Raw genomic sequence first — 25,020 nt, 5'->3', positions numbered from 1 at the left:
AATCAGTCACCTAGTTGGGGCAGCCTGGGCAAATTAAGGAACACTTAATAAGCTAGGGACAAAGCTCAGGGTAGAGCATTTGCCCAGTGCCTAGGGTCACGTTCAATCAAACGCAAAAAGAGCCAACGTGAAGACATGGCCGGGACTGACAGGATGGGAGTTTTCTTACCAGAATTAAGACAAAGGGATTAAGTGTTCTGACATCCTCATGGGCCCCACGCCTCCACCAGCAGCTTTACCTAACCCTGAATGAGCACGCCTCACACCTTTTTTCCAATTCCCATTTATTTTTGGCTCTTGGGGCAATGTCATCTTTTCAATATGAAAAAAAGCAGCCAAGTTCAACACAAAATAGAAGGGTAGGGTAGGACCAAACCAGGAAGAAAATGGCAGAAGTAAAGATGTCACCTTCCCTCTGGGGAAGGTCCCAGACACCCAGGTGGCAGCACACCCTCCCAAGTTTGGAGGTTAAGTGGACTGGGCAGTTTCTGGACACTCAGAGACCAAGGCTCTGCTCCGGCCTCACTCCCACCTCTCAGAGAAAGGAGGAATACAGGGAGGTCACCTCCAATGGCAGATCTGGCTCAGGACAGCTGGGAGGCTATAAATGGAGATAATACTGTTAATACCTCTCCTGAGGCTGAGAGATGAAGCAGAGGGGGAAACCTGTTGATTGAAAAAGCCTCAGTGGATTCCCCTATGTAAATGGCCGTGATTGGAAAATCCCACCCCTCCTCTTCCTAGTGACCTCTACCGGATACCACCCTTCCCCTTCTCTGATCCACTACTTAGCTTTAGGATGGTGGCCACTATCTGGGTTTTTAGTAATGGGCTGGATCAGGATCTGGAGCAGAACTCAGGTTCCTGGAGAATGTATTAGAAAAATATTGACAGTTATGAGAAATGGGTACCAGAAGGAAATACAGGGCAACACTCAGAATGGCAGAAATCTAGGTTTGTCAGAGTGGAAAGAGAAAGGAGACATTCCACAAACAAATATTTATTGAGCGCCTACTGTGTGCCAGGCACTGTTCACCCTCCCCCAGTGAAAAAACAAGAACAGGACAGAGGCAGCAGAAAGAAAACTCTGAAGGAGAAAAACGGGTAGCTGAAGAAAGCTGAGGGAGCTAAGCAGCCTGAGGTGACGCAGGGCTCTGCCTTAGGCCTCTTCTTCTGCCTCCTCCCCGAAATCCTCTTCCTCCTCTGCAGTGGCATCCTGGTACTGCTGATACTCGGAGACGAGGTCATTCATGTTGCTCTCGGCTTCGGTGAACTCCATCTCGTCCATGCCCTCACCTGTGTACCAGTGGAGGAAGGCCTTCCGGCGGAACATGGCTGTGAACTGCTCTGAGATGCGCTTGAAGAGCTCCTGGATGGCTGTGCTGTTTCCAATGAAGGTGACTGCCATCTTGAGGCCACGTGGTGGGATGTCACAGACAGCCGTCTTGACATTGTTGGGGATCCATTCCACAAAGTAGCTGCTATTCTTATTCTGCACATTGAGCATCTGCTCATCTACCTCCTTCATGGACATCCGCCCACGGAAGACAGCTGCGACAGTGAGGTATCGGCCGTGGCGGGGGTCACAAGCAGCCATCATATTCTTGGCATCGAAGACCTGCTGGGTGAGTTCAGGCACAGTGAGGGCCCGATACTGCTGGCTTCCACGGCTGGTGAGTGGAGCAAAGCCAGGCATGAAGAAGTGGAGACGTGGGAAGGGCACCATGTTGACAGCCAGCTTTCGGAGGTCGGCGTTGAGCTGGCCTGGGAAGCGGAGGCAGGTGGTCACCCCGCTCATGGTGGCTGAGACGAGGTGGTTCAGGTCTCCATAGGTCGGCGTGGTGAGCTTGAGGGTGCGGAAGCAGATGTCATAGAGGGCCTCGTTGTCGATACAGTAGGTCTCATCAGTGTTCTCAACCAGCTGATGGACAGAGAGGGTGGCGTTGTAGGGCTCGACCACGGTGTCAGACACTTTGGGCGAGGGTACCACACTGAAGGTGTTCATGATGCGGTCAGGATACTCTTCTCGGATCTTGCTGATGAGCAGGGTGCCCATGCCAGAACCGGTACCTCCCCCCAGCGAGTGGGTCAGCTGAAAGCCTTGCAGGCAGTCACAGCTCTCCGCCTCCTTCCGAACCACATCCAGGACAGAGTCAACCAGCTCGGCTCCCTCTGTGTAGTGACCCTTAGCCCAGTTGTTGCCTGCTCCAGACTGACCTGTCATGTGGTCAGAAAAAAAAATTAGAAAGCTTAGTCACTAAGATACAGGAGAGACATTATTATTACTAATCTTTCAACTTTTGAAAAAATCCCCTTGGGAACATGGGAATTCATTTCATGTAACTCACCAAAAACAAAGTTGTCTGGTCTGAAGATCTGGCCAAAAGGACCTGATCGAACGGAGTCCATGGTCCCGGGTTCTAGATCCACCAAGATAGCTCGGGGGACGTACTTGCCACCTACAGGGATCAAGCAGATGTTTGAGAGCCCTCTGCAATGAAGATCAAATTTGAGGTGGGAAATGCCCAAACCACTAAACTTGTCATTCCAGGCGCTGCCACCTGGCGGCAGTACAGCTAATCTTTGGCCCCTTACGGTGGGTGTCTAAAGGGAAAGGATGAGATTCATGCAAAGGGGTTAACAGGTACTTAATGTGGGAAAACAGGGCGTGGTGATGCCGCCTTTAAATCCAGCAATCGGGAGGTGGACCTTTGTAGGTTCCGGCCAGCCAGTGATGCATAAGACCCTGCCTCGATTGGAGAATTGTTAACAGGGAAAAAGAATCGGGATTTCTGCCCTCACCTGTGGCTTCATTGTAGTACACAGAGATTCGGTCCAGCTGCAGGTCGCTGTCTCCGTGGTAGGTACCGGTAGGGTCGATGCCGTGTTCATCGCTTATCACCTCCCAGAACTGCATAGGGAAGAGCAATGAGCCCTCAATAGCCCAAGTCCTAAGGGATGGCTATCCGCCGGCATTTCAATTCTAGACATGCTCAAACGAAGCTGAGGTGTAGATACTGCAGTTCCGTTATCTGCCCGCCGAACCTCCAATAAGGTCACCACCTTTGTGGCTAGGATAAGCGATGGGCACAGTTCAAGGGGATGGGGTTTGCAAGCACCCATATGGGCGGACTGGACTGCCACCCGCCCACTTGGCTCAGCACCCAGCCAAGCGCTTCAAGATGGGCACCGCCCCTCCAGGCCAGCACAAAAGAGGGTTGGGGGAGAAAGGTGCGGCCACTGCAGTCGCCCACCCCTTACGCGCGTTCCACGTGACTGCGGTGGCGGGCCGCTCTTCCAGCAGCCCACAAAGGCGGGAGCAGCGTGGGCGGGGCCTGGCACGAGGGGCGGGGCCAGTGCGCCCCCGCGGGCTAGGGCTGCATTGTCCCTGCGCGGCAGGGGCGCTAGCCCCGCCTCCGAAGGGTCCCACCCTTCGGCTACAATTTAGCGGCCGCACTTCCTCCTCCCCACCCCTCCCCCGCTACATTGTAATTGCGCGCAAAAAAAAAAAAAAAAAAAAAAAAACCATGGCCTGAGATTTTTATTCCTTTGCTAGCTTCCCTCTCCTAAATAGTCTCTCTCACACACACTTAGTCCCGAAGGACCTCTTATAGACGCGCAAACCTCTCACTTTCCCATCAGTTCACACCCTGAGATTTAAAGGTAATGAAAAGTAAAAGTAGCCCCCTCCACAGAATCATTATCTACCTAAAAGCTGAAACAAGCCTGGGGATGGCGAGTGCTCAAGGGTCTCCAAGCCTTTGTTGAGAGGTAATGCGCACCCGGAGCACGTCGTACGGACCTGTGCAGCTGCCCGCCCAACCTCTCCCCTTCCCCCTCCAGTCCTGCTCCACTAAGGCCCTCCAGGCGGGGTGGGGGTAGGGGTGCCGCAAGGGGAAAACCTCGCTTCGGCTTTGTCTCCGCTCGTTTCCGCATCTCTCCTCTCCAGTTCTCGAACCGTTAGAAAACCCCAGTTGAAAGAGGCACTTAACAGTTCCTCAGACTCTCTGTCCCCTAAATCCAAGTCTTTTTAATGGTTTTCCGAAAATGTGCCAAGAAAAATATTTCTCCATTTCTCAGTATCAGAATGCTAGCTACAAATATGGGTTATATTTATACGTGCTAAACTTTGAGGGCCCAAAGCTGACGGATGGAGAATGCAAAAACCCGGTAACAGTCCTCATGACTAACCTGGATTTTCATCCTCACCTATTTCAGCTAAAATTCTAAAATTCTTACCTTAGCACCGATCTGGTTGCCACACTGTCCAGCCTGGATGTGCACGATTTCCCTCATGGCTTCAAGGTAGGTACCGAGCAAGAAAAGATAATTTTTTTTCTTTCTGGGCTGGTCTCAGGCTGAAGGGATGGAACGTGGCCCCGGAGGCTGCAGCAGCGAGATGCGAGCACGACCGCAGGAAGGTTCTAAGAGGCAGAAGAGGCCGGCGAGCGCAGGAGGGAAGGCGCGCAGGGCGGGGCGCGCGTTCGCGCGGCCGGGGGCGGGAGATAGGCGGGAGCCCCTGGTCGCAGACAAAGCCTCTCCAGCCTGGCGCTGATTAGACCAGTCGATCACGTGCCAGGCGACCATTGGTCTATGAGCCAGCGGCGAGCGCAATCCTTTTTGGGAGTTGTAGTTCTCTATTGTCCACGCTGCAAAATGAAGTTAGGCATGGGTGGGTACTGTGGGAGGTTTAGTGGGTATCTTGCGTATGGGTGTGATTGTATTTATTTTTTAATGGAAAATGACTTCTCATGAGATTCCTATCCTTTATTCCTGAGGGAGGTTTTTGTGCTAAGAAGTTTTGGGAAATATAGCAATTGGGAGGTCTGAGGTTCCCTGAACTGGGAGGTGGGATAGGCACGCCCTGCAAGCTGCTCGCCTCAGTAGCTCTGGTGAGGGCAGACTGCATAGCTCAGCGGAAAGTCCGAGAAATGTGGCCCTGATACATACTATCTAGTTCTTTGTGGTCCCAAGACAGGAACTTCAGTAAGCACCACTCCCTCGCATCCCCTCCTGTTTCTAAGGGAGTTGTCCCAAGGATGTTTCGAAAGAGAAACAAAATTGCAAGGACTTTTCGGACTAGAAATGTTGCATGGGACAGACGTTCATAAAGAGTGAAGCTGTAATCTCTTCGGGGGCCGTAGGAGGACGGGACGGGGCGGGGGGTGGGAGTGGGGGGGCCTTTAGGACGACACAGAAGACATCCTGGTCATCTTGTCAATACAGACTGTGAAATGGGATGCCTAAAAGAATGTCAGCGTCTTCTAATGCCTCTCTCAGACACTCGGATCAAGCCAAGAGGTCTTCTTTCAGTTGGTTGATTTTATTCACTAGATGAGGCTGTGGCAGTTGATTTTATTCATGAGGTGAAACTGTGTTAAGAGTCCTGGAACTGTGGAAGAGGGGAGAGGGGAGTTGAATGGCCTCGTCAGAGCCGTTAAGCTTCTTCCCAGGGTTTCATTCCATAGAAACTAAGTACCCTAAAAAGTGTAAAATGATACAAAATGATTAATTAGAGTCAGAGTATGGGGGTTCACACCGTTAATACCAGCATTCTAAGGCAGAAGGATCTCAGGAAATTCAAGGTCAACCTGGGCTACTTAAGAGAGTTCCTGCCCAGCTGGAGGTACAGCTTTAGACCCAGTCTCAAAATAAATAAACAGGAAAAATTAGCTTGTGCCCAACCTCCCAAACACTAGGGAGAAGGATTCTTGTACGTTGAAGGCTAGCTAACCTGGGCTACAAAATGAGAGCCTGTCTTGGAAACAAAACATCCATGGGGCTGGAGAGATGGATCAGCAATTAAGAGCATTTTCTGTTCCGGAACAAGACCCAGGTTCAATTCCCATCATCCACATAGATGCTCTCAACTATCCACAAGTCCAGTTCCAGGGGACCCAACACCCCATTCTGTCTTCTGCTGGCACATGGCACACAAATACTGAACAGACAGATATCCAAGCAAAATACTAATACACATAAATAAATACCTCTTTAAGAGAGAAAACAAAGGAAGGGGTGTGGTAAGCAGTATCAGGAATGAGATCATGTAAGACAAGTGTAGTGGCCCAGACAAGGCAGGAAGATCGGTGAGTTCAAGGCTAACTTGGTCTGTTAGTTCTAGGCCAGCCAGAGGTACATCATGAGACCCTTTCTCTATCAGAAAAAAAATTGTTAACATTTAATCAATACACAGCTCAAGTCATCTTTTAAATATAAGAACATTAAATAGCATTAATACCCCTTTATTCACTAAAAATACAATGCTTTAATTTTGGACATGCTAACAATGAAACCGATTATTTTTGTGTTACTTGAATTTGAATTTGTTCCATTAACAGTAGGAACATGGGGAAAGAATCCAATTAAAAGTTTCAAATGTCGCTGGGCAGTGGTGATACACGCCTTTAATCTCAGCACTCGGGAGACAGAGGCAGGCAGATCTCTATGAGTTCGAGGCCAGCCTGGACTGCAGAGTAAGTTCAAGGAAACGCACAAACCTCACAGAGAAACCCTGTCTCGAAAAGCCGAAAAAAAAATTTTTTTTTTAAATGCCTGCCGATTTCTTTATGGTGAACATACAGAGATAACCAATGGGGAAAAAACTCCAAATGATCCAAGCCAATTTCTACTATGCTTTCATGTTTTGTTATGATAATGAAATAAACCATTTTATCATATCTTTCCCGTCTTTTGAAAGATGAGAGACCTTGAGGTTTTAACGAAACAGTTTGCCTACCCACGTTTGTTTTATTTAGAATCTTCCATTTAGGAAGGTGACCTCAAAATGTCCGTCATTTTATACATATATATTTTTTTTTTTACTAAGCAGTCCAAATCAAAAGGAAATGAAATCCCTCTGCAACGGGGAGTTCTAAAGCGCCACGCCTACGGGCAGTTTTCCAATCTGCAACCTCCAGCCACGACTGCAGCCTGCAACCCCTCATTTCCCGGGACTCGGCTAGCGCCATTTCTGGGACGACCGAGAAGGGCGCTCTGGCCTTGGAACGACATCTATGGTATGGCCCTTCTACCCGCCGCCGGCAACTGGCGCCAGACTCTCTGGTAGGCGTTTGGAAATCTGCGCGGGAAGTGTACGGTGGAGGACGTAGCGGCGGTGGGTTGGCCCAGGGCGCTACCCAATGGCGGAGCCGGCTTCTCAGGCCACGCCCCCTGCCCGTCGGCAGCGCTTCCTTCAGCTTGTTTCCCGCCGGTAGCCACACTTTTGAGCTGTGAGGGGGCGGGGGGGCGGGGCTTCCGACGTGGGATTTGAATCAATCGGCGCGCCCCGAGTTGTAAAAGACAGCTGCAGTATCCAATCAGCCCGCCGGCTCTCTTCCGGCATTCGCATTCCCGCCACCCTGCTGGCGGCCGTTACTGCCGGCGCGCGCGCGGGGACTCAGTAGGTGAGTTCGGCCGCCCGCGCCCTGGTTACCGTCTTGATTCCTCGTGAGGGCCCGAGGGGCGTGCCTTGGGTGTCACTGGGCGGAGGTAACCTGGGTTCCCGTTTTAGATCCCTATGCTAATTATGGCCCGGGTGTAGCTTTGACGACACGGAACCTTTAGGCCACCAGGGAACAAACTCAAGCGCGGGTCAAAGATGGTTGCTCTTCAATTGGAGCGAGGGTCGTAGGCGTCGGCTGGGTTGACAGGACCGAGTTTTCCTTCTTGGGGTACCCTACCTTCCCTGTCAACGGTTTCCCCGTGTGTGACATCTTTATAGGTAAAATTACCCATGCAATTTTGAATTTTTGCTTTTAATTTGCTCCTTGGTCAGTAGCTCTGGCGATGTGGCTCCCATGAGAGCAGGATTTATTTTGGTTGATGATGTATGTGCCAAATACCGCGAAAGGTACCAGGTGCTCATAATCACTGTAAATAAGACGGACCCCGGTGTGGGGGTGGGGAGATGTAGATGTAGTTCCACGGGTACCAGTCTGGAGGGAGATATGAAAGAAATAAGGTTCAGATCATGAAAGGTCTTGCCAAGGAGTTACATTAGGAGTGATCTTAGGCAAGATCCTTAAAACCCGTCTATGTTGTATTTTCCTCATCTGAAAAAAAAAAAAAAAGTTATACCTACCGAGTTCTTCGGAAGAATAAATGACTCAGCCACCTTAAAGAATTAAAACAGTTTGACCCGGGCGGTAGTGGCTCACGCCTTCAGTCCCAGCACTCCGAGGCAGAGGCAGGCGGATCTCTGAGTTCCAGGTCAGCCTGGCCTACAGAGTGAGTTCCAGGACAGCTAGGGCTACAGAGAAAAACCCTGTCTTGGGAAAAAAAAAAGGTATTAAAACAGTTCTTAACATATATAAGCCTCTTTATATGTTAGCGTCTATGGTTCTTTGCATTTCAAGCTAAGGAATACTGACAAGAGTGTATAAAATACACTTTGTGATCCATATATTTCTATGTACATGCTGTGTTATTCTGAGCAAATTACTTTTTGGAAGCATTATTTCCTTGTCTCATATGGCTGTTATGCCTCATACAACACAGTACTCAATAGTGGATGGTAAAACCAAGTAGGGAGTGGTAAGTGGGCATTTAAAAACTAGAGCATTGCTGGGCAATGGTGGCAGACGTGAGTTCTAGGACAGCTAGAGTTACACAGAGAAACGCTGTCTCAAAACAACAACAAACCTATGTACAAGGCCCTGAGTTTGATCCTCAGTAGTTCTCTGTGTGTCAGAGGTTAGAAAACAATAGAAAAAACAGTATGTTTCATATAGCAATTTCTCATCACCCACACCTACACACAGGTGAGGTCTGGTTCTAAGGAGGGTGTCAGATCCCCTGGAAATTGAGTTATAAACTGCCGAGAGCTATGTGGGTTCTGGGAACTGAACCCATGTTCTCTTGAAGAATGCAGTGCTCTTAACCACTGAGCCATCCCTTCAACTGCTAAACTTGCTGTTTTTTTAAGGGGTCTTAATATGTTGTCCGAACTTACCTGGAACTCCGGGACTCAAGCAGTTGCCCTACTTCAGCTTCCTCAGTAGCTAGAACTGCAGACATATGCCATCTAGATCCAGTTTATCATGCTTTTATAGACTTTAAATAAAAGTGCCCATTTGGGTCTGGGAATATAGCTCAGTGGTAGAGCATTTGCCTTGTGAGAGGCCCTAGGTTTAGTCTCCAGAACCTAAGATTCCATAAAATATCCCTTTGTAGATACTGGTGTATTTGGACCTTAGTTCTTTGTCATGGCCAAAAGTATAAATATGCATGTGTAAATTATTTGTTTTGTTTTGGGGGGCAAGGTCTTACTGTAACCAAGGCTGGTTTCCACATACTTTTTTTTTTTTTTTTGAGACAGGATCTAACTATGTAGCTCTAACTGGCCTGGAACATACTACATACACCAGACTGGCCTTGAACTCACAGAGCTCTGACTACCTCTGCCTCACAAGTGCTATAATCAAAGGTATGTATGACCATGCCTGGCTAGGTCTCCAAGTCTTAATCTTCCTGCCTTGGCACCTCAGGTGCTGGAATTACAGATATATGCCAACATTTGAATCAAAAAAGATTTTTGTTTTGTTTTTAGACAGGGTTTCTCTGTATAGCCCTGGCTGTCCTGGAACCCACTGTATAGACCAAACTGGGCTCGAACTTGGAGATCTGCCTATCTGCATCCCAGGTGCTGGGATTAAAGGTGTGTGCCACCACCACTTGGTCCTCTTTTTCCATTGGTAGTACTAAGTGTTGAACATATGGCCTCACACAGGCTATCCAAACATTCTACCACAGACATATTCTTATATGCCCCCTCCCCAATATTTTTACATGCTTCAGAATGACTGATAGAAAAGCATCACCTCAGCTAGGCAGTGGTGGCGCATGCCTCTAATCCCAGCACTTGGGAGGCAGAGCCAGGCGGATCTCTGTGAGTTCGAGGCCAGCCTGGTCTACAGAGTGAGTTCCAGGACAGCCCTACATAGAGAAACCCTGTCTGGGAAAAAACAAAGAAAGAAAGAAAAGCATCACCTCCACGTTTATCCAGGTTTACCTCCAGTTATTTTTTTCTCTACAAATGTGTATAAACCAATGACAGGAACAATAATAATGTGTTTCCTTCACAGATCATGGAAAACACCCAGGTTATTAACTGGGATGCTGAAGAAGAAGAGGAGACAGAAATATCCAGTGGGTCCTTGGGGTATAGCTTGGAGCCTATAGGGCGACTACGTCTCTTCAGTAGTACTCATGGACCAGAAAGAGGTCAGAGGATATTGGGAGCTGAAGTATGAATATGGGTCTTTTCTTTTCCTTAGAGGTAGTTGGAATGTCGGTAGACCCTTGTATATGTTTCAAAGGGGATATGAATAATTGTTCTGCTAGGAATGGCAAAGAGGCCATCTGAGTTGATTGTTCCGGGCTGGTGCCCTATATTTTCTAGGAGTGATTTTCTTTTAGGAGAAAAAGAAGAGCTACAAATAAACATGCAATATGGGAGCCAGGCGGTAGTGGTGGCACACGCCTTTAATCCCAGCACTCAGGAGGAAGAGGCAGGCGGATCTCTGTGAATTTGAGGCCAGTCCGGTCTACAGAGTGAGTTCCAGAACATGCTCCAAAAGCTACACAGAGAAACCCTGTCTCAAGAAACCAAAGAAGAAAAAAAGGAAAAAATAATTCTTTTTGTTTTTCAAGATAGGGTTTTTCTGTGTAGCCCAGGCTGTCCTAGAACTCCAAGAAATCCGCCTGCCTCTGCCTCATCCTGAGTGTTGAGATTAAAGGCTTGCACCATCAACGCCAGGCATAACTTTTTTTTTTCCTGTTTGTTTTTGTTTGATTTTTGAGACAGGGTTTCTCTGTGTAGCCCTAGCTGTCCTGAAACTCTCTCTGTAGACCAGGCTGGCCTCAAACTCACAGAGATCTGCCTGGCTCTGCGAGTGCTGGGGTTAAAGGCATGCACCACTGCCGCCCGGCCAGGCATAAAATTTTTTAAAGAATTAAAATACACCGTGGCCTAGGAATGGGTGCTGGTGATTGTGGAAGGACAATAGATATGCAATACAACTGAATAGTATACTTACAATGATTGAGGTGGTTAGATTTGTAGTGTGTGTATTTTTTGTTTTTATTTTTCCTTCAAGACAGGGTCTCTATAATAGCCCTTGCTGTCCTGGGACTCACCATGCAGACCGGCCTCAAACTCAGAGATCCACTTGCCTCTGCCTCTCAAATGCTAGAATTAAGGGCATGTGCCACTACGTCCAGCCTGTATTGTGTATTTTATTACAACAGAAAACACCCATTGGGCATGGTGGTGCATGTCTGTGATCCTTGTACGCAGGAGGTGAATCTAGAGTTTGAGGATAACCTAGGCCACATAGCATATTTGAAAACAATCTGGGCTACATAGTGAGACCCTGGATCAAAAACAAAACAAGGGCTGTAGCTCAGGGGAAGAGTGCTTAGCAAGCCTGCATGAATCTGTTTTCAAGTTTGAGAATTGGAAAAACAATAATAGTGTGAGTAAATAGAGTATTTTGCAGGTGAGTAAATGCTCTTCTATGCTGGCATGCTGGTTGTTTTTTAATGCCTGTAAGAACTTTGAATAGTAGCGTACCATTTTCAGGCCAAGACTCTGACCTTACTCCTCAATATTTCTTCTCTGTCCTTAGATTTCCCACTCTACCTTGGCAAGAATGTAATTGGCCGAAGCCCTGACTGTTCTGTGGCCCTGCCTTTTCCATCCATCTCTAAACAGCATGCAGTGATTGAAATCTCAGCTTGCAACAAAGCCCCTATTCTCCAGGATTGTGGGAGCCTCAATGGCACTCAACTTGTAAAGCCCCCTAAGGTCCTGACCCCTGGAGTAAGCCATCGTCTGAGGGACCGGGAATTAATTCTGTTTGCAGACTTTCCCTGCCAATACCATCGCTTGGATGTCCCTCCACCTTTGGTCTCTCGGGGACTTCTAACTATAGAGAAGACTCCCAGAATACAGGGAGGATCCCAAACCTCTAGAGTTTTGTTGGCTGAGGATTCAGAGGAGGAAATGGGTAAGTTTGGCCTTGGGTGTGTGTGTAAAGAGACAGGGATGAGGATGTAAACTGTCGATTTAACTCCTTCCTGTTCTTGCCAGATTTTCCGACTGGAAGGTGTGTGGCAAATGGATCAAGGAATACAACGTCCCCCTCAGCAACAGTAGTTCCAGAAAGGTAAGTACCAAAGTACCAGGTACCCGAATTGTTCCTTTTTTTTTTCGGAGTCTCTGTAGCCCAAGCTGGTCTTAGACTCATGGCAATCCTCTGGGTGCAGTCTCTGAGTATTGGGCTTACAGGGTTGAGCTACCTCACCCGGTTTTAGACACCTGCGCCTTTGAATATGGAGGTAAAGTGTCAGTCTTGAAGAGATGAAAGGTGGAACTGAGAGCCTTGGCATAATCATTTCCTGAGCTGAATTAAATGACGATGAGCACCGGTGTACTCAGTGGAGATGGGGAAAGAGCCGCCACTAGTGCCTGCTCTCAAGGCGCTCCTGGCTGAGTGGGGTGGTCCTGTCCAGGAAGTCGTTGTTAGGAATTTCTGTCTTTGCAGTGATGAGGAGGGGTCTTCTCCAGCCCCGAGTGTCCCCAGGCCGTCTCTGCCCTTGGACTTGGGCAGTGACACAGATGAAGAACAAGGTCAGCAACCGGCAGTGGGGGGGTCCTCTTCTGCTGCCAGGAATGGCATCCGGCTGGTACAGGCTCAGCCTGCTGAGCAGAAGTTCAAGGACCCAAAAGTCACGAGTGGAGCAGGCAGTGGAGCGGCTCTGGCTGGGCCGGTTGTGGAGAAGAGCCCCACTCCTGGGGAGGACAGTGATACAGAAGTGGATGAAGAGCACCAGCCTTCTGTGGACAGTGATACAGATATGGAGGAAGAGAGGATCCCTGTGACCCCACCTGTAGTTCCTGGGGGGAAGAAGAAGAAGAAGAAGCGAGTCCTGCTTGGAGTTGGTACAAAGGATCCTGGAGCACCTGGAGCAGCACATCTGCAGGACAGCCCAGCTGGTAGTGACACAGATGTGGAGGAGGGCAAGATGCCACTGGCTGTCCCTCAAGAGAGAAACCACACATCCATGGTGATCGACAGCGATACAGATGAGGAGGATGAAGTCTCTGCAGCATTCACCTTGGCCCATCTGAAAGAGAGAGGAATTACTTTGTGGAGCAGAGACCCAGGCATGGAAGAGGTCAAGTCCCAACCACAGGTCCTTGTAGAACGAAGCCAGAGTGCCTCTGGGAGAGACAGTGACACCGACGTGGAGGAGGGAAAGAGAGAGATGGTCCCTGACAGCCCCATGGACCTAGAAGAAGCTCTTATTGTCACACATTCAGAGAACCAGCCTCCCCATAGACCCGGTGATGTAGATGAGGATGTGGATATGAGTTCCCCTGGTGGCCATCTAGAGGGAAATCAGGCCTTCTCTGCCACAGTAGACAACAATGGTGCACAAGAGGAGGAGGAAATCCTGCCAGAGCCAGCTGTTACCCTGGGGGAGAAGCACCAGCTGCCTCCAGAGGAAGCCCAGCCTCCTGAGGAGGACTGGGAAACAGCTGTGGAGGAAGGCTCATCTTCAGCAGTGGCAGATGTGAGAAAGAGCCAGCAGCCAGTAGCAGAAGATACTGGGACAGAGTGGGCTGCGTCTGGTTCTGAGCAGGAGAGCACTCTGGAGGTGGGGACCCAAAGCAGGCCACCTGCTACACCGGTGGAGCAGGTGATGGTGTGTACAGGTACTCCAGGGGGTCCCACCCAGCCACAGAGAAAGGAAGCCCAGACCCCCACAGGAAGGGAGAAAGGAGCACAAATGGACAGGACCCAGAATGCCAAAGACTGTTGTGATGGTAAGTGCTGCCCTCTGCTCTGCCCTTGACCTTTGAAATAAACTGGCTATAAGGGTTAGGAGAGAACTGTAGAAGTCTTGAGGATATTTGTCTCATCTCTTCCCACCAGAATCTGAAGATCTGTGTCTTCCAGCTACCCAGTGCTTTGTAAAAAGGGAGAGCCAGAGCTCAGAAGGTGAGGATATTGTGTTGTTTGGATATTTTTTTTTTTTTTTGGTTTTTTTTTGGTTTTTTGAGACAGGGTTTCTCTTTGTAGCTTTGGTGCCTGTCCTGGATCTTGCTCTGTAGACCAGGCTGGCCTCGAACTCACAGAGATTCACCTGGCTCTGCCTCCCGAGTGCTGGCATTAAAGGCTTGTGCCACCCCCGCCTGGCCCAGTGTTGTTTGGATTTGAGTACCAGTAAGAGCCGGGTGATTAGACTGGTGGTCCTTGAAAGATGGTGTGGCCAAGATGGGGAATGGGACTCTGGCATTCTGGGAGGAACTATGCTCCAGCCATCTTTTCTTCTGCAGCTGTCCAGAGTTTGGAAGATGAGCCTACCCAGGTCTTCTCATGTATTCTTCCCCAAGAGCCTGGACCTTCCCGTGCTAGTCTTCAGACTCCAGGTACAAGAAAGTCTCTTTAAGCCCCCAACTTTGCATCCTTTCTTGTTTTCTTCCTCTACATCCTTTCATATTCTGTCCTATTTTAATCTATTTTTATATGTATGAGTGTTTTGCCTGCATGTATTTATGTTCACCATGTGCATGCCTGGTGCCCACAGAGGTCAGGAGAGGATTCTTTCCCCTGGAACTGGAGATATTATGAACTGTTGTGAGCCACCATGTGGGTTCCCAGAACTGAACCCAGGTCCTCTGCGAGAACAACCAGCGCTGTTAACTGCTGAGCCATCTCTCCAGCCCTCATGTTCTTTGTTGTCTGTCTGTCTGTTTGGGGACATGAGCTCATGTAGCTGAGAATGACCTTGAACTTCTGGTCCTCCAAGTGCTGGGATTATAGTTGTGTGCCACCACATCCAGCTAGGGATGGACCAGGGCTTCATGAATGCTAGATGAGCTCTCTACCAACTGAGCTGTATCTTCAGCCCCACCTTTCATGTTCTTTTGCTATTTTACTAATGTCCTCCATTTCATCAGAAAAGAACTCTGTACCAGACATGGTAACACACACTTGGGAGGCAAAAGTAGGCGCTCAGGGCCGACCTGGACTATGTGAGACCTTGTCTCAAAAAAACCAAGATGGGCCGGGCGGTGGTGGCACACACCTTTAGTCCCAGCACTTGGGAGGCAGAGCCAGGCGGATCTCTGTGAGTTCAAGGCCAGCCTGGTCTACAGAGCAAGATCTAGGAAAGGCGCAAAGCTACACAGAGAAACCCTGTCTTGAAAAAAAAAAAATCAAGATGGAGCTGGGCAGTGGTGGAGCATGACTTTAATCCCAGCACTCTGGAGGCGGAGGCAGGCGGATCTCTGTGAGTTTGAGGCCAGCCTGGTCTACAGAGTGAGATCTAGGAAAGGAACAAAGCTACACAGAGAAACCCTGTCTCGAAAAACCAAAAAAAAAAGTCTTAAAAGATAAGACAACAAATAAAAGCATATTTCTGGGCCTTACCCTGATTGTAGTTCAGGAGATTGGGGATTGGCCCACAGAATTTTTTTCCCTCTGCATGCTGCAGGCTGAACTCAGGGCTTTATGCATGCCAGGTAAGTACTGTCCTCACCCACATACCCAGTCCTTATTTTTCAGATGAGGCTCCTGAGGGAGCCTGTGTGAGAGAGTGTCATCTTCTACATAGCATTCAGTGTTATAACTGCCACCCTTATTCCCAGTCTGCCTTTAGTAACCCATTTAGCCATGTGTGAGTCTGCCCTAGTTCTTAGCCTTATTGCCTTTTTTACCTGCCTGCCTGTCTACTTTTTCTGATTCCCTTTAGGTCCTGGTGCCCTGGATGTGCCATGGGAAGTCTTGGCTACACAGCCGTTTTGTCTGAGAGAACCTGAGGCCTCTGAACCCCGGATCATTGCCACCCACCTCGAAGCTCAGGGATCTAGTCCATCTCCAACTAGTGCACCACCAGGACACCAGCATCTGGTTCACAAGGAGCTCTTGGGACTTGAAGGCAGAGAGATACAGACTGTGGAGAAAGCCATGGGTATACCAAAGGAAACAGCAGGCAGCGTGACCTCTGAGAGAGAGCCGCTGGAAAGGACACCAAACAGTGGGAGAGAAGTCGTGATGGAGGAAGAAGAGCTAACTCAGGGGAAAGAGGACAGAGAGCCAGAGAAGGGCTTAGCTAGAGACAGGCAGGGACAAGAGTCTGACAAGGTGAAGGGTAGGGGTCGTGAAGGGAGTGGAGAGAGTTCGAAGGTAGAAACTGAGATGTCCAAAGACACACCGAAGAGAGAGAGAGAAGTAGGGAACCCTGAACCGGAGAGAGAGTGGGAGCCAGCTGGTTCAGAAGTGACCCTAGACAGCGGGTTAACAGAGGGAGGAAGCCATGATCAGACAGAGCAGATTGCTGATTTAACACTAAAGCCTGGATTTGGCATGGGGGACCTTGAGGAACTTGCATCAGCCCTGGTAGTCTCTGGGAGCCAGGGAGATGGAGGAAAGGGAGACCCTGTGAGCCCCGGGAGGCAGCAGAGAGGTAAGTGAGGGCAGAGGGGACCAGCGTGCTAAGAGTCCTCATGGCAATTAGTCCCTGAACTGTAGGCTGCACAGCACTCAGCCACTCCTGTTTTATTCTCTGACTAGGCCACTTGAGTTTCGGGATGACATCTGCTGAAAAGGCCTCCGAGGTAAGCTGCTTTTTGTCCTGCCCCTCCTTCACTGGTTGCCCCCATCCCTGGCAGCCCCTTTGCTCAGCCGGCCTCCACTCCATACCTTTGTCTATACTTCCTGTTTTCTCACTGCGTACATTTGTGCGTGTTTGTGAGGGCATGTGTTTGGGGGAGTTTCATGAGGAAGCCAAGTTGTTTTTCAGGAACCACCCAACTTTTTGGAAGGGTGAGGGTCAGGATCTCGAGCTGGCTTAGAATTTGCTAAAGTAGACTGGGCTGCTTGGCCAGCAAGCTCTGGGGACCATCCTGTCTCTACCTGCCTAGCACTGGGATTACAAGCATATGTCAACTGTACCTGGCTTTTTTACATGGGTTCTGGAGATCAAATTCAGATCCTAGTTGCTTGCCTTGCCTACTGAACTGTCTCCCATGTTCCCAGTTTTCCTCCTTGTCACTCATTCCTGGGTCCTGCCACCCGCTGTTCCCCAGTGGTAGTTCCCTTTATTGACTTTTGGTACTGCTTCCTTCTTTGCCCACCATGCTTTAGTTACTGTGTAAACCCTAGTGCAGAACACTGTACTGGAGTTATAAAGAGAGATCCCTTGTGGTATCCAAAAGATTGCTTCCTCTCCCAGGGAGTTCCTAGCCTGAAGAGAGGTCACAGAAAGGAAAGTGCCAGTGAGCATGGTCATAAATAGAATCAAAGCCAGATATCCTAATGGGCCTGTCATCCCAGCACTTGGCAGTAAAGGTGGAAGAGTAGTGGAGGACACTGTGATCATATGAGGCCCTTCTTCAGAAACACTGAGAAAGATCAAGATCCATGCCCACCTCTTATCACTCGCCTCTCCTCCTCAGGGTGATCCAGAACCCCCAGCCCATGGCCTGCTTTCTCCGGTGCCTGAAGCTTCAGCTCCACCTCAAAGTCTCCTCACCTCTCAGAGCCAAAAGCAATCTACACCTCAGCCACTGTTTTTGACATCTTCCCCTTCTGAGATACAGCTTCCTGGGACTTTTCATACAAAGCCTAATGTCAGGCCACGGCGGTCTTCCAGGATGACTCCCTCCCCACATTCCTCTGCTGCCCCTAGACCAGCATCTCGAACCACTCGGGGCAGGGCAAATAGGTCCTCTACCAGGACCCCAGAACCGACTGTCCCTACAGACTCTGAACTTCAGCCTCCCACCTCCACAGAACAGCCTGTCATCCCCAAACCCACCTCTCAGGGCACTCAGGGCAGCACAAATAGTTCCTTTGTTAACACACCTGAACCAGTTGTTCTCACAGGTCCCGAAACCCAGCCTCCCACCTCCACAGAACAGCCTGTTAACCCAAATTCCACACCTCGGGCTACTCGGAGCAGGCCAAGTAGGTCTTCCATCAAGACCACAGAACCACTTATTCCCATTGGCCCTGAACTCCAGCCTCTCCCCTCCACAGAACAACCTGTCATACCTAAACCCACATCTCCGACCACGCGGGGCAGGCCACGTAAGTCTTCTGTCAGGACCCCAGAGCTAGTTGTCGCCACTGTTTCTGAACTCCAGCCACCCACCTCCACAGAACAGCCTGTTAACCCTAAACCCACATCTCGGGGCAGACCACGTAAGTTTTCTATCAGGACCCCAGAACCGACTGTCCCCACTGTCTCTGAACTCCAGCCACCCACCTCCACAGAACAGCCTGTCACCCCTAACCTCACATCTCAGTCCTCTCAGGGCAGGACACGTAGGTCTGTCAGGACCCCAGAACCAATTGTCCCCACTGGCCATGAACTCCAGCCACCCACCTCTACAGAACAGCCTGCCACCCCTGAGCCCTCATCTCAGGGCAGGACACATAGGTCTGTCAGAACTCCTGAGGCAAGCATTACCACAACCTCTGAACTCCAGTCGTTCACCTCTAGAGAACAGGATGCTCACAAGCCCACAGCTCTGGGCACTCGGGGAAGGAGATGTAAGGCCTCCAATGAGAATTCTGAATCAGTTGGACCAGTAGCCCCTGATTTTGAGCCTCCCATCTCCAAAGACCATCTTGTTGCCCCTGAGGTGATAGGTCAGAGCATAACACTAAAGTCTTCACCACTAAGTGCTCCCCCAGTTTCCACTACCCCTAAACTCCAGCCTCCTGTCCCCACAGCCCAGCCTGTTCCCCTGGAGCCTATTCCTCAAGCAAGTAACCGAAGGAGACGGAAGGCTGCTGGGAAACAGGGCTCCCACACAGTTCCCATTGGCCACGAGCCTTACTCTGCACCCTCTGAACCTGAGTCCCAATCTTCAACCAGCCAAGGCTCAGGGGCATTAGAAGTAGCTGAGTCGATTACAGTCACTCCTGAGCCCACTGTTCCCCAGGTTCCAGAGACCCCCACTCACAGTCCTCTGATGCAAAATGAAGCAGCTGGGAGACTAGGGTCCATTCCCAAGCCCCAGCCTGAGGCTTCTCGAGTCCGCAAGAAGCCTTCCACTACCACAGACTCACCAGTTCAAAAACGTCCCCGAAGACGAGTTCCCCAGAAGACCACAGAACCCAAGGAAGAAGATCTTTCAGAAACTCAAGTGAAGGAAGAGGTAAGAGGACAGCCGGGGGCCCCCTAGCTAGGAGCAAGAGCTACAGGACTCAGAAATGCCCACTGAGATGTTTTTTAGTCTCAGGAGAAAGCAATTACAACACCAGACAAGAGAAAGAGGCACTGTGCAGAAGACGAGACCCAAGGAAACCCAAGTCGAAGCCGGCGCGCTAAGCCTAACCAAGAAGCGGCAGCCCCCAAGGTAGGAAAGGAAGGGTTGGAGATTGAGAGGAGAATGCTGGTGTAGGTTGCTGTGACCATCTTCACACCATCCCCTAGGTACTGTTCACAGGCGTCGTGGATTCTCGTGGGGAGCGTGCAGTCCTGGCTCTGGGAGGCAGTCTGGCCAGCTCCGTAAATGAGGCCTCCCACTTGGTCACTGATCGCATCCGCAGGACAGTCAAGTTCCTGTGTGCCCTGGGGAAGGGGATCCCCATCCTCTCCCTGAACTGGCTGTATCAGGTAAGAAGCCAGAAGATGATGAGTGGCAGGAAAGGACTGTTCACCTACCCTCCTGGGAAGCAGTGAGAGGAAAGAAGATGGAGAATTGAGTGTTAGTGAGGCCGAGGCTGCTTTGAAAAGACACTTACTGTAAGGGCCGGAATGACTCAGTGGTAGAGCACTTGCCTAGCATGCTTGAAGTCTTGGGGTCAGTCCTTAGCACTGGGAAGGAAAAAGAAGACATGATGAGTTCTCTTAAAATGAAACACTGTTCTGCCTCATCTTCCCCTTAGTCCAGAAAGGCAGGTTGCTTCTTGCCGCCGGATGACTACTTGGTGACTGATCCTGAACAAGAGAAGAATTTTAGCTTCAGCCTTCGGGATGCCCTGACCCGGGCTCGGGAGCGAAGACTGCTAGAGGTGAGGGGCTGCCTTGTGCAGTGTGCTTCAGCCCTACCCTTGAGGACAAGAGGTTTCCCAGTGCCCTTAGCCTCGTGTGCAGACATTTGTCCCCACCACTCCTCTTTCTTAGGGCTACGAGATTCATGTGACCCCTGGAGTGCAGCCACCCCCACCTCAGATGGGAGAGATCATCAGCTGCTGTGGAGGCACAATCCTGCCCAGCATGCCCCATTCCTATAAGGTATGATGTGCGTGTCCTGAACCTGAGGAGGTGGGAATGAGAAGAGGATGACGGAGGAAGAGAGTCAGAGGAATGAGGGAGAAAGCTGATGGTACCAGTGGACCTCGTTTTGTTTTGAGGTTTAAATATTTTCAAGTAGCCAGATGTGGTACCACATGTTGAGTACAGCCTTAACCCAGGCTTCTCAACCTTCCTGACTCTGCACACTTTATTACATTTCCTCATGTTGTGGTGACCCCCAACCATTAAATTATTTTTGTTGCTACTTCAAAACTGTAACTTTGCTACTGTTTTGAATCATAATGTAAATATCTGTGTTTTTTGATGGTCTTAGGCAACCTCTATGAAAGGGTTGTTCGTCCTCACTCGGGGTTTTCAACCCGTAGGTTGAGAATTGCTGCCTTAACCTAAGTGCTGCTAAATGGCCTTAACTCCCCTTTGGTTTTTGGTTTTTGGCTAAAATTTTGTTATCTGTGTTTTTTTTTTTTTTTGGTTTTTCGAGACAGGGTTTCTCTGTAGTTTTGCGCCTTTCCTGGAACTCACTTCGTAGACCAGGCTGGCCTCGAACTCACAGAGATCCGCCTGGCTCTGCCTCCCGAGTGCTGGGATTAAAGGCGTGCGCCACCACCGCCCGGCTCTGTGTTTGTTTTTTAAGACAGATTCTCACACAGTAACCTGAGATAGCCTTGAGCTCGCTACATAATGATCCAGACTGGCCTAAAACTCAAACTGACCCTCTGCCTCACTCTCCCCAGTGCTGGGGTGAAGGAGGAAAGCATACCTGTGAATCCCAGCATTTGGGAGTCCTAGGTAGAAGGGTCCAGGAGTTCCAAGTCATCCTTGGCAAGTTTGAGACCAGCTTGGACTACCTTAGAGTGTCTCAGATCTGCCCATAACAGTCAAACAGAAAATGACTTTAATAGAGTGTGATGACTCACTTCTTTGACCCAGCCTGACACTTGAGAGGCAAAGGCAGGAGATCACTATAAATTCAGGGTTTAGCCAGTGCTCCACAGAAAGACTCTTTCTCAGAAAACAAAACAGCATATATTATTTCCTTCTTCTCTGTGCTTAAATATACATTTCTAAGAAGTGTATGCTTTTTCTTCAGTATTCACCATACCATTGCAGATCTCCAACAAAATTAGCAATAGTTTCTCCACTAATCAAATTTTCCAGTTACCTGAAAGATGCCATTTTGTTGTTTTGTTTATTGAGACAGGGTCTCTACATAACCCTCAATGTCCTGAAACTCACTCTGTAGACCAGGCTGGCCTTGAACTCACAGAGATCCACTTACCTTTGCCTCCTGAGTGCTGGGATTAAAGGCATAAACTACTATGCCCAGCTTTGTTGTTGTTTTGATGATAGCAGAATTTTTGTTTTTTGTTTTTTGTGTATTGTTTGAAACAATGTAGCCCAGGCCATCCTCTTGGCTTAGTATAGTAAGTGCAGAGATTTACAGGCCTGTGCTACTGTGACCAGCTAAAAGATATGTTTTTACAGTTCTGTGTAGAATTTTGCCAAGCATGGTGGTACATACCTGTAGTATCTACCATTTGTTCAAGAGGTTGAGGAAAGAGGGTCACTTGAACCTTAGAGTTCAAAATCAGACTGAGCAACACAGTGAGAACTCCATTTCTTTTTTTTTCTTTTTTCTTTTTTTTTTTTTTTTGGTTTTTCGTATCAGGGTTTCTCCGGGTAGCTTTGCGCCTTTCCTGGAACTCACTTTGTAGACCAGGCTGGCCTCGAACTCACAGAGATCCTCCTGCCTCTGCCTCCCGAATGCTGGGATTAAAGGCGTGCGCCACCACCGCCCGGCTACATTTCTTTTGTTTTGTTTTATTTTATTTTTTGAGACTGGGTTTCTCTGTGTAGCCCTGGCTGTCCTGAAACTCATTCTGTAGACCAGGCTGGCCTCAAACTCAGAGATCCACCAGCCTCTGGCTCCTGAGTGCTGGGATTAAAGTCATGCCCCACCACTACCCAGTGAGAACCCCCATTTGTTCTTAAAAGCAAAAAGCTAAAGTTCGTATAAAGCCCATAGATTGGTTGTATTTCCTGATTCTCTTATTGTGAAGTGCCCCTGCCCCTGTGTATTCCACCCTATCCGACCCCATTCCTTTGTAGGAACTGTATTCCCAACAGAGGCTAGGCCAGTTGTCCCTAAGAATATTCCCCATCAGGATTTTTCTGTGTTTTCCCTTGTTTGTATCATTTTTATCTTATCCCACTATATTCTGTGTTTTGTGCAAATTATAATTATAAAAGCAGCAATGGGGGCTGGGAATGGAGCTCAGGTGGCAGCCTGTTTGCCTAGCTGGCAATTACAACAACTCTGGGTTTGATACCTAGCACATGTGGAGTGGACTTGGTAATACAGACTTGTAGCCCCAGCACTCTGGAGGTGGAGGCAAGAAGATCAGAAGTTCAAGGTTATCTTTATATAAATTTCAGGCCAACTTTGGGTGTATGAAACCCCTTTCCAAAAAAGAAAGGGGAAGGTGGGTTGAGCTGTTTTGAGTTAACCTTTGGGGCAAGAATACTTGATAGGCAGGGCAATGTACTTCATGCATGCTTTGGGTGTGTGTGCATATGACTGTAAATATAGATATAGTTTGGTTCTGAGACTAGTAGGGGGTACTGCATCTGTTTCAAGGTTCCTTCCTCCCCAGCTGTCTTTGCTGTGTCCTCTACAGCCTCATCGAGTTGTCATAACTTGCACCGAAGACCTTCCTCGCTGTGCTATTCCATCTCGCCTGGGGCTACCTCTCCTCTCTTCTGAGTTCCTCCTGACTGGAGTGCTGAAGCAGGAAGCCACCCCAGAGGCCTTTGTCCTCTCCAATTTGGAAATGTCATCTACCTAAAAAGAAAAAAAAAAATCTACCAGCTAACACTCGTAGAAAAAGGAACACACACACACACATACACACACATACACACACACACACACACACACACACACACACACACACACACACACACACACAATCAAGACTGGACAAGGTTGTCACACCTTTAGTCTCAGCACTTGGGAGGCAGAGATAGGCAGATTTTTCTGAGTTCCAGACCAGCTAGTGCTACATAATGAGATCCTGTCTCAAAAACCAAAAAAAAAAAAAAAGCTCAGGGTTTCACAAAGGCCTAAGATGCATTGATATAACTGCTTTGGGAATGTGGAGAAGACCAAAGAGTTTTTGAAAAAAAGAAGAAAGGGGACTTTTTTCCCTACGATGTCCATTTTAAATTGGCCAACCCAGGCTGGGGGTGTAGTTGTGTGGCAGAGAGAACCCTTGCCGTCAGTGGTCCGTAGCTGCACTGATGAAGCTGTGGTCCAGGCCCCGAACCCTGGTCTTGCTCCCTTCTTGGAAGTTATCACTTCCCCTTTCCTTGCCAGGATTCTTACTCAAAGTGAACCAGCTCCCAGGAATACCTGACTGAGAAGATACATGTTTTCTGGTCTGTGACTCACTGTTTAGAAAGGGCTTTTAGTTTTGCTGCACATGGCCTGCTTTTCCAGTGTTTGCTGTTAGCTTTGGTCATCTCTGTGGTAGGTCAGTGCTCACTCAGTCTGCCTGATGGTGAATTTCTGGTGTGGCGACACAAGACAATTTTGAACTTGCACTCATTTATCAGTACCAATTTAGAGTAAATTATATTTGTTTTTAAAAGTTGGTCACTTTCCAGGATGTAGGACTCTTAGGTACTACCGGTATTTGGTTTGGCCTCTGCAGTAAATAGTTTGAAAGTTCCTTTGAAGTTAAGTGCAAAGCTAGTCATGGGGGCATTTCCTGTAGTCCCAGTACTTAGGAGGCTGCAGCAGGAAGGTCACAAGTTCCAGTTCAGCCTGGGCTACAGAGTAAAACCTGGTCTTAGAAGAGGAGAAAGAAAGAAAGGAAAGGGGGTTTTTGTTTTTGTACTTTTTGTAGTTAGCTTTGGTCATCCCTGTGGTAGGTTAGTACTTATTTGGCCAGCCTGATTACCATATGACCAAACAATACTTCTCTGCCTCCTATTGGAAGTTCAGGTAGGGGCAAGTGGGATCAGAAGTTCAAGGTCAGCTTTGGCTACATAGCAAACTGGAGGCCAGCCTAAAACTACAAGAGACTCAAAAATGAAAAACAGGCACTTGATAAATTTTTTATTTTTTGCTTTATGCTTGCTAGGTCATCACTTTGCCACTAAAGCCTCATTCCCAGCCCCTTATTTTCATAATAGCCAAATATAGAAACAGTGTAGATGGCCAGGCAATGGTGGCACACACACCTTTAATCACAGCACTTGGAAGGCAGGGGCAGGTGGATCTCTGAGTTGGAGAAAAAGAGAGACTAGATGTTTGTTCAGCAAGGGTGAACATAAAATATGCTATGTGCACCAAAAGGTATGCTCAGACAAGAAGTAAAAAAAAAAAACATTGGAAGATGAGTATCAAGAACACCCTAAGTAAAAGAACCAGACGGGAAGGACACATTTGATTCCACCTGCACGATCTATCCAGAATGGGTGTGGATCAATTCATCCCAGACTCTTGAGGACAGGGGAGCTGTTCATGGGGAGCCAGAAAGAGGAAGAATTGTACATAGTGCAGAATATTAAATGCTGCTGTACTAAATGCCTCTTTGCTATGTGAATTTCACTTCAAATAAAAATATAGTTGCTTACTTTGTAGTTTTCTGCAGTGAACTGTGTATAAACTTAGAGAAGTACTTTGGTGTAGTACATACAGCCTACTTCCTCTCTGGGTGGTAGGTGTCAGAC

General features: G+C 48.7%; 2 protein-coding genes across 7 annotated transcripts; one reads left to right on the top strand and one right to left on the bottom strand.

Moving 5' to 3' along the window:
* Positions 1-984: 984 nt before the first annotated feature.
* Positions 985-4,486, bottom strand: Tubb (tubulin beta class I). Its single transcript, XM_052744136.1, has 4 exons — positions 4,240-4,486; positions 2,803-2,911; positions 2,349-2,459; positions 985-2,217 (listed from the first exon to the last, which is right to left on the bottom strand). Exons 1-4 carry the CDS (start codon positions 4,294-4,296, stop codon positions 1,160-1,162), a joined length of 1,335 nt encoding a protein of 444 aa, XP_052600096.1. The 5' UTR covers positions 4,297-4,486; the 3' UTR covers positions 985-1,159.
* A 2,803-nt stretch (positions 4,487-7,289) lies between these two features.
* Mdc1 (mediator of DNA damage checkpoint 1) lies at positions 7,290-24,923 on the top strand. 6 transcript variants are annotated; one of them, XM_052744128.1, is made up of 17 exons: positions 7,291-7,406; positions 9,320-9,427; positions 9,551-9,658; positions 10,086-10,224; positions 11,631-12,011; positions 12,095-12,170; positions 12,549-13,834; positions 13,944-14,009; positions 14,348-14,440; positions 15,766-16,479; positions 16,587-16,630; positions 17,471-19,180; positions 19,259-19,381; positions 19,459-19,641; positions 19,914-20,039; positions 20,152-20,262; positions 22,962-24,923. In XM_052744128.1, exons 4-17 carry the CDS (start codon positions 10,089-10,091, stop codon positions 23,127-23,129), a joined length of 5,217 nt encoding a protein of 1,738 aa, XP_052600088.1. In that variant the 5' UTR covers positions 7,291-7,406; positions 9,320-9,427; positions 9,551-9,658; positions 10,086-10,088; the 3' UTR covers positions 23,130-24,923. The 6 variants fall into 6 exon arrangements, with proteins under 6 accessions (XP_052600091.1, XP_052600088.1, XP_052600086.1 ...); XM_052744126.1 differs by lacking the exon at positions 9,551-9,658; XM_052744127.1 differs by lacking the exons at positions 7,291-7,406; positions 9,551-9,658 and adding an exon at positions 7,509-7,723.
* The last annotated feature ends 97 nt before the right edge of the window (positions 24,924-25,020 follow it).

This window comes from Peromyscus californicus, unplaced genomic scaffold (assembly GCF_007827085.1).
Source record: "Peromyscus californicus insignis strain IS unplaced genomic scaffold, ASM782708v3 Scaffold_19__1_contigs__length_69161282, whole genome shotgun sequence".
Classification (NCBI taxonomy): domain Eukaryota; kingdom Metazoa; phylum Chordata; class Mammalia; order Rodentia; family Cricetidae; genus Peromyscus; species Peromyscus californicus.
Note: the sequence above shows the minus strand (reverse complement) of the source record. Positions and strands in the feature narration are given on the sequence as shown.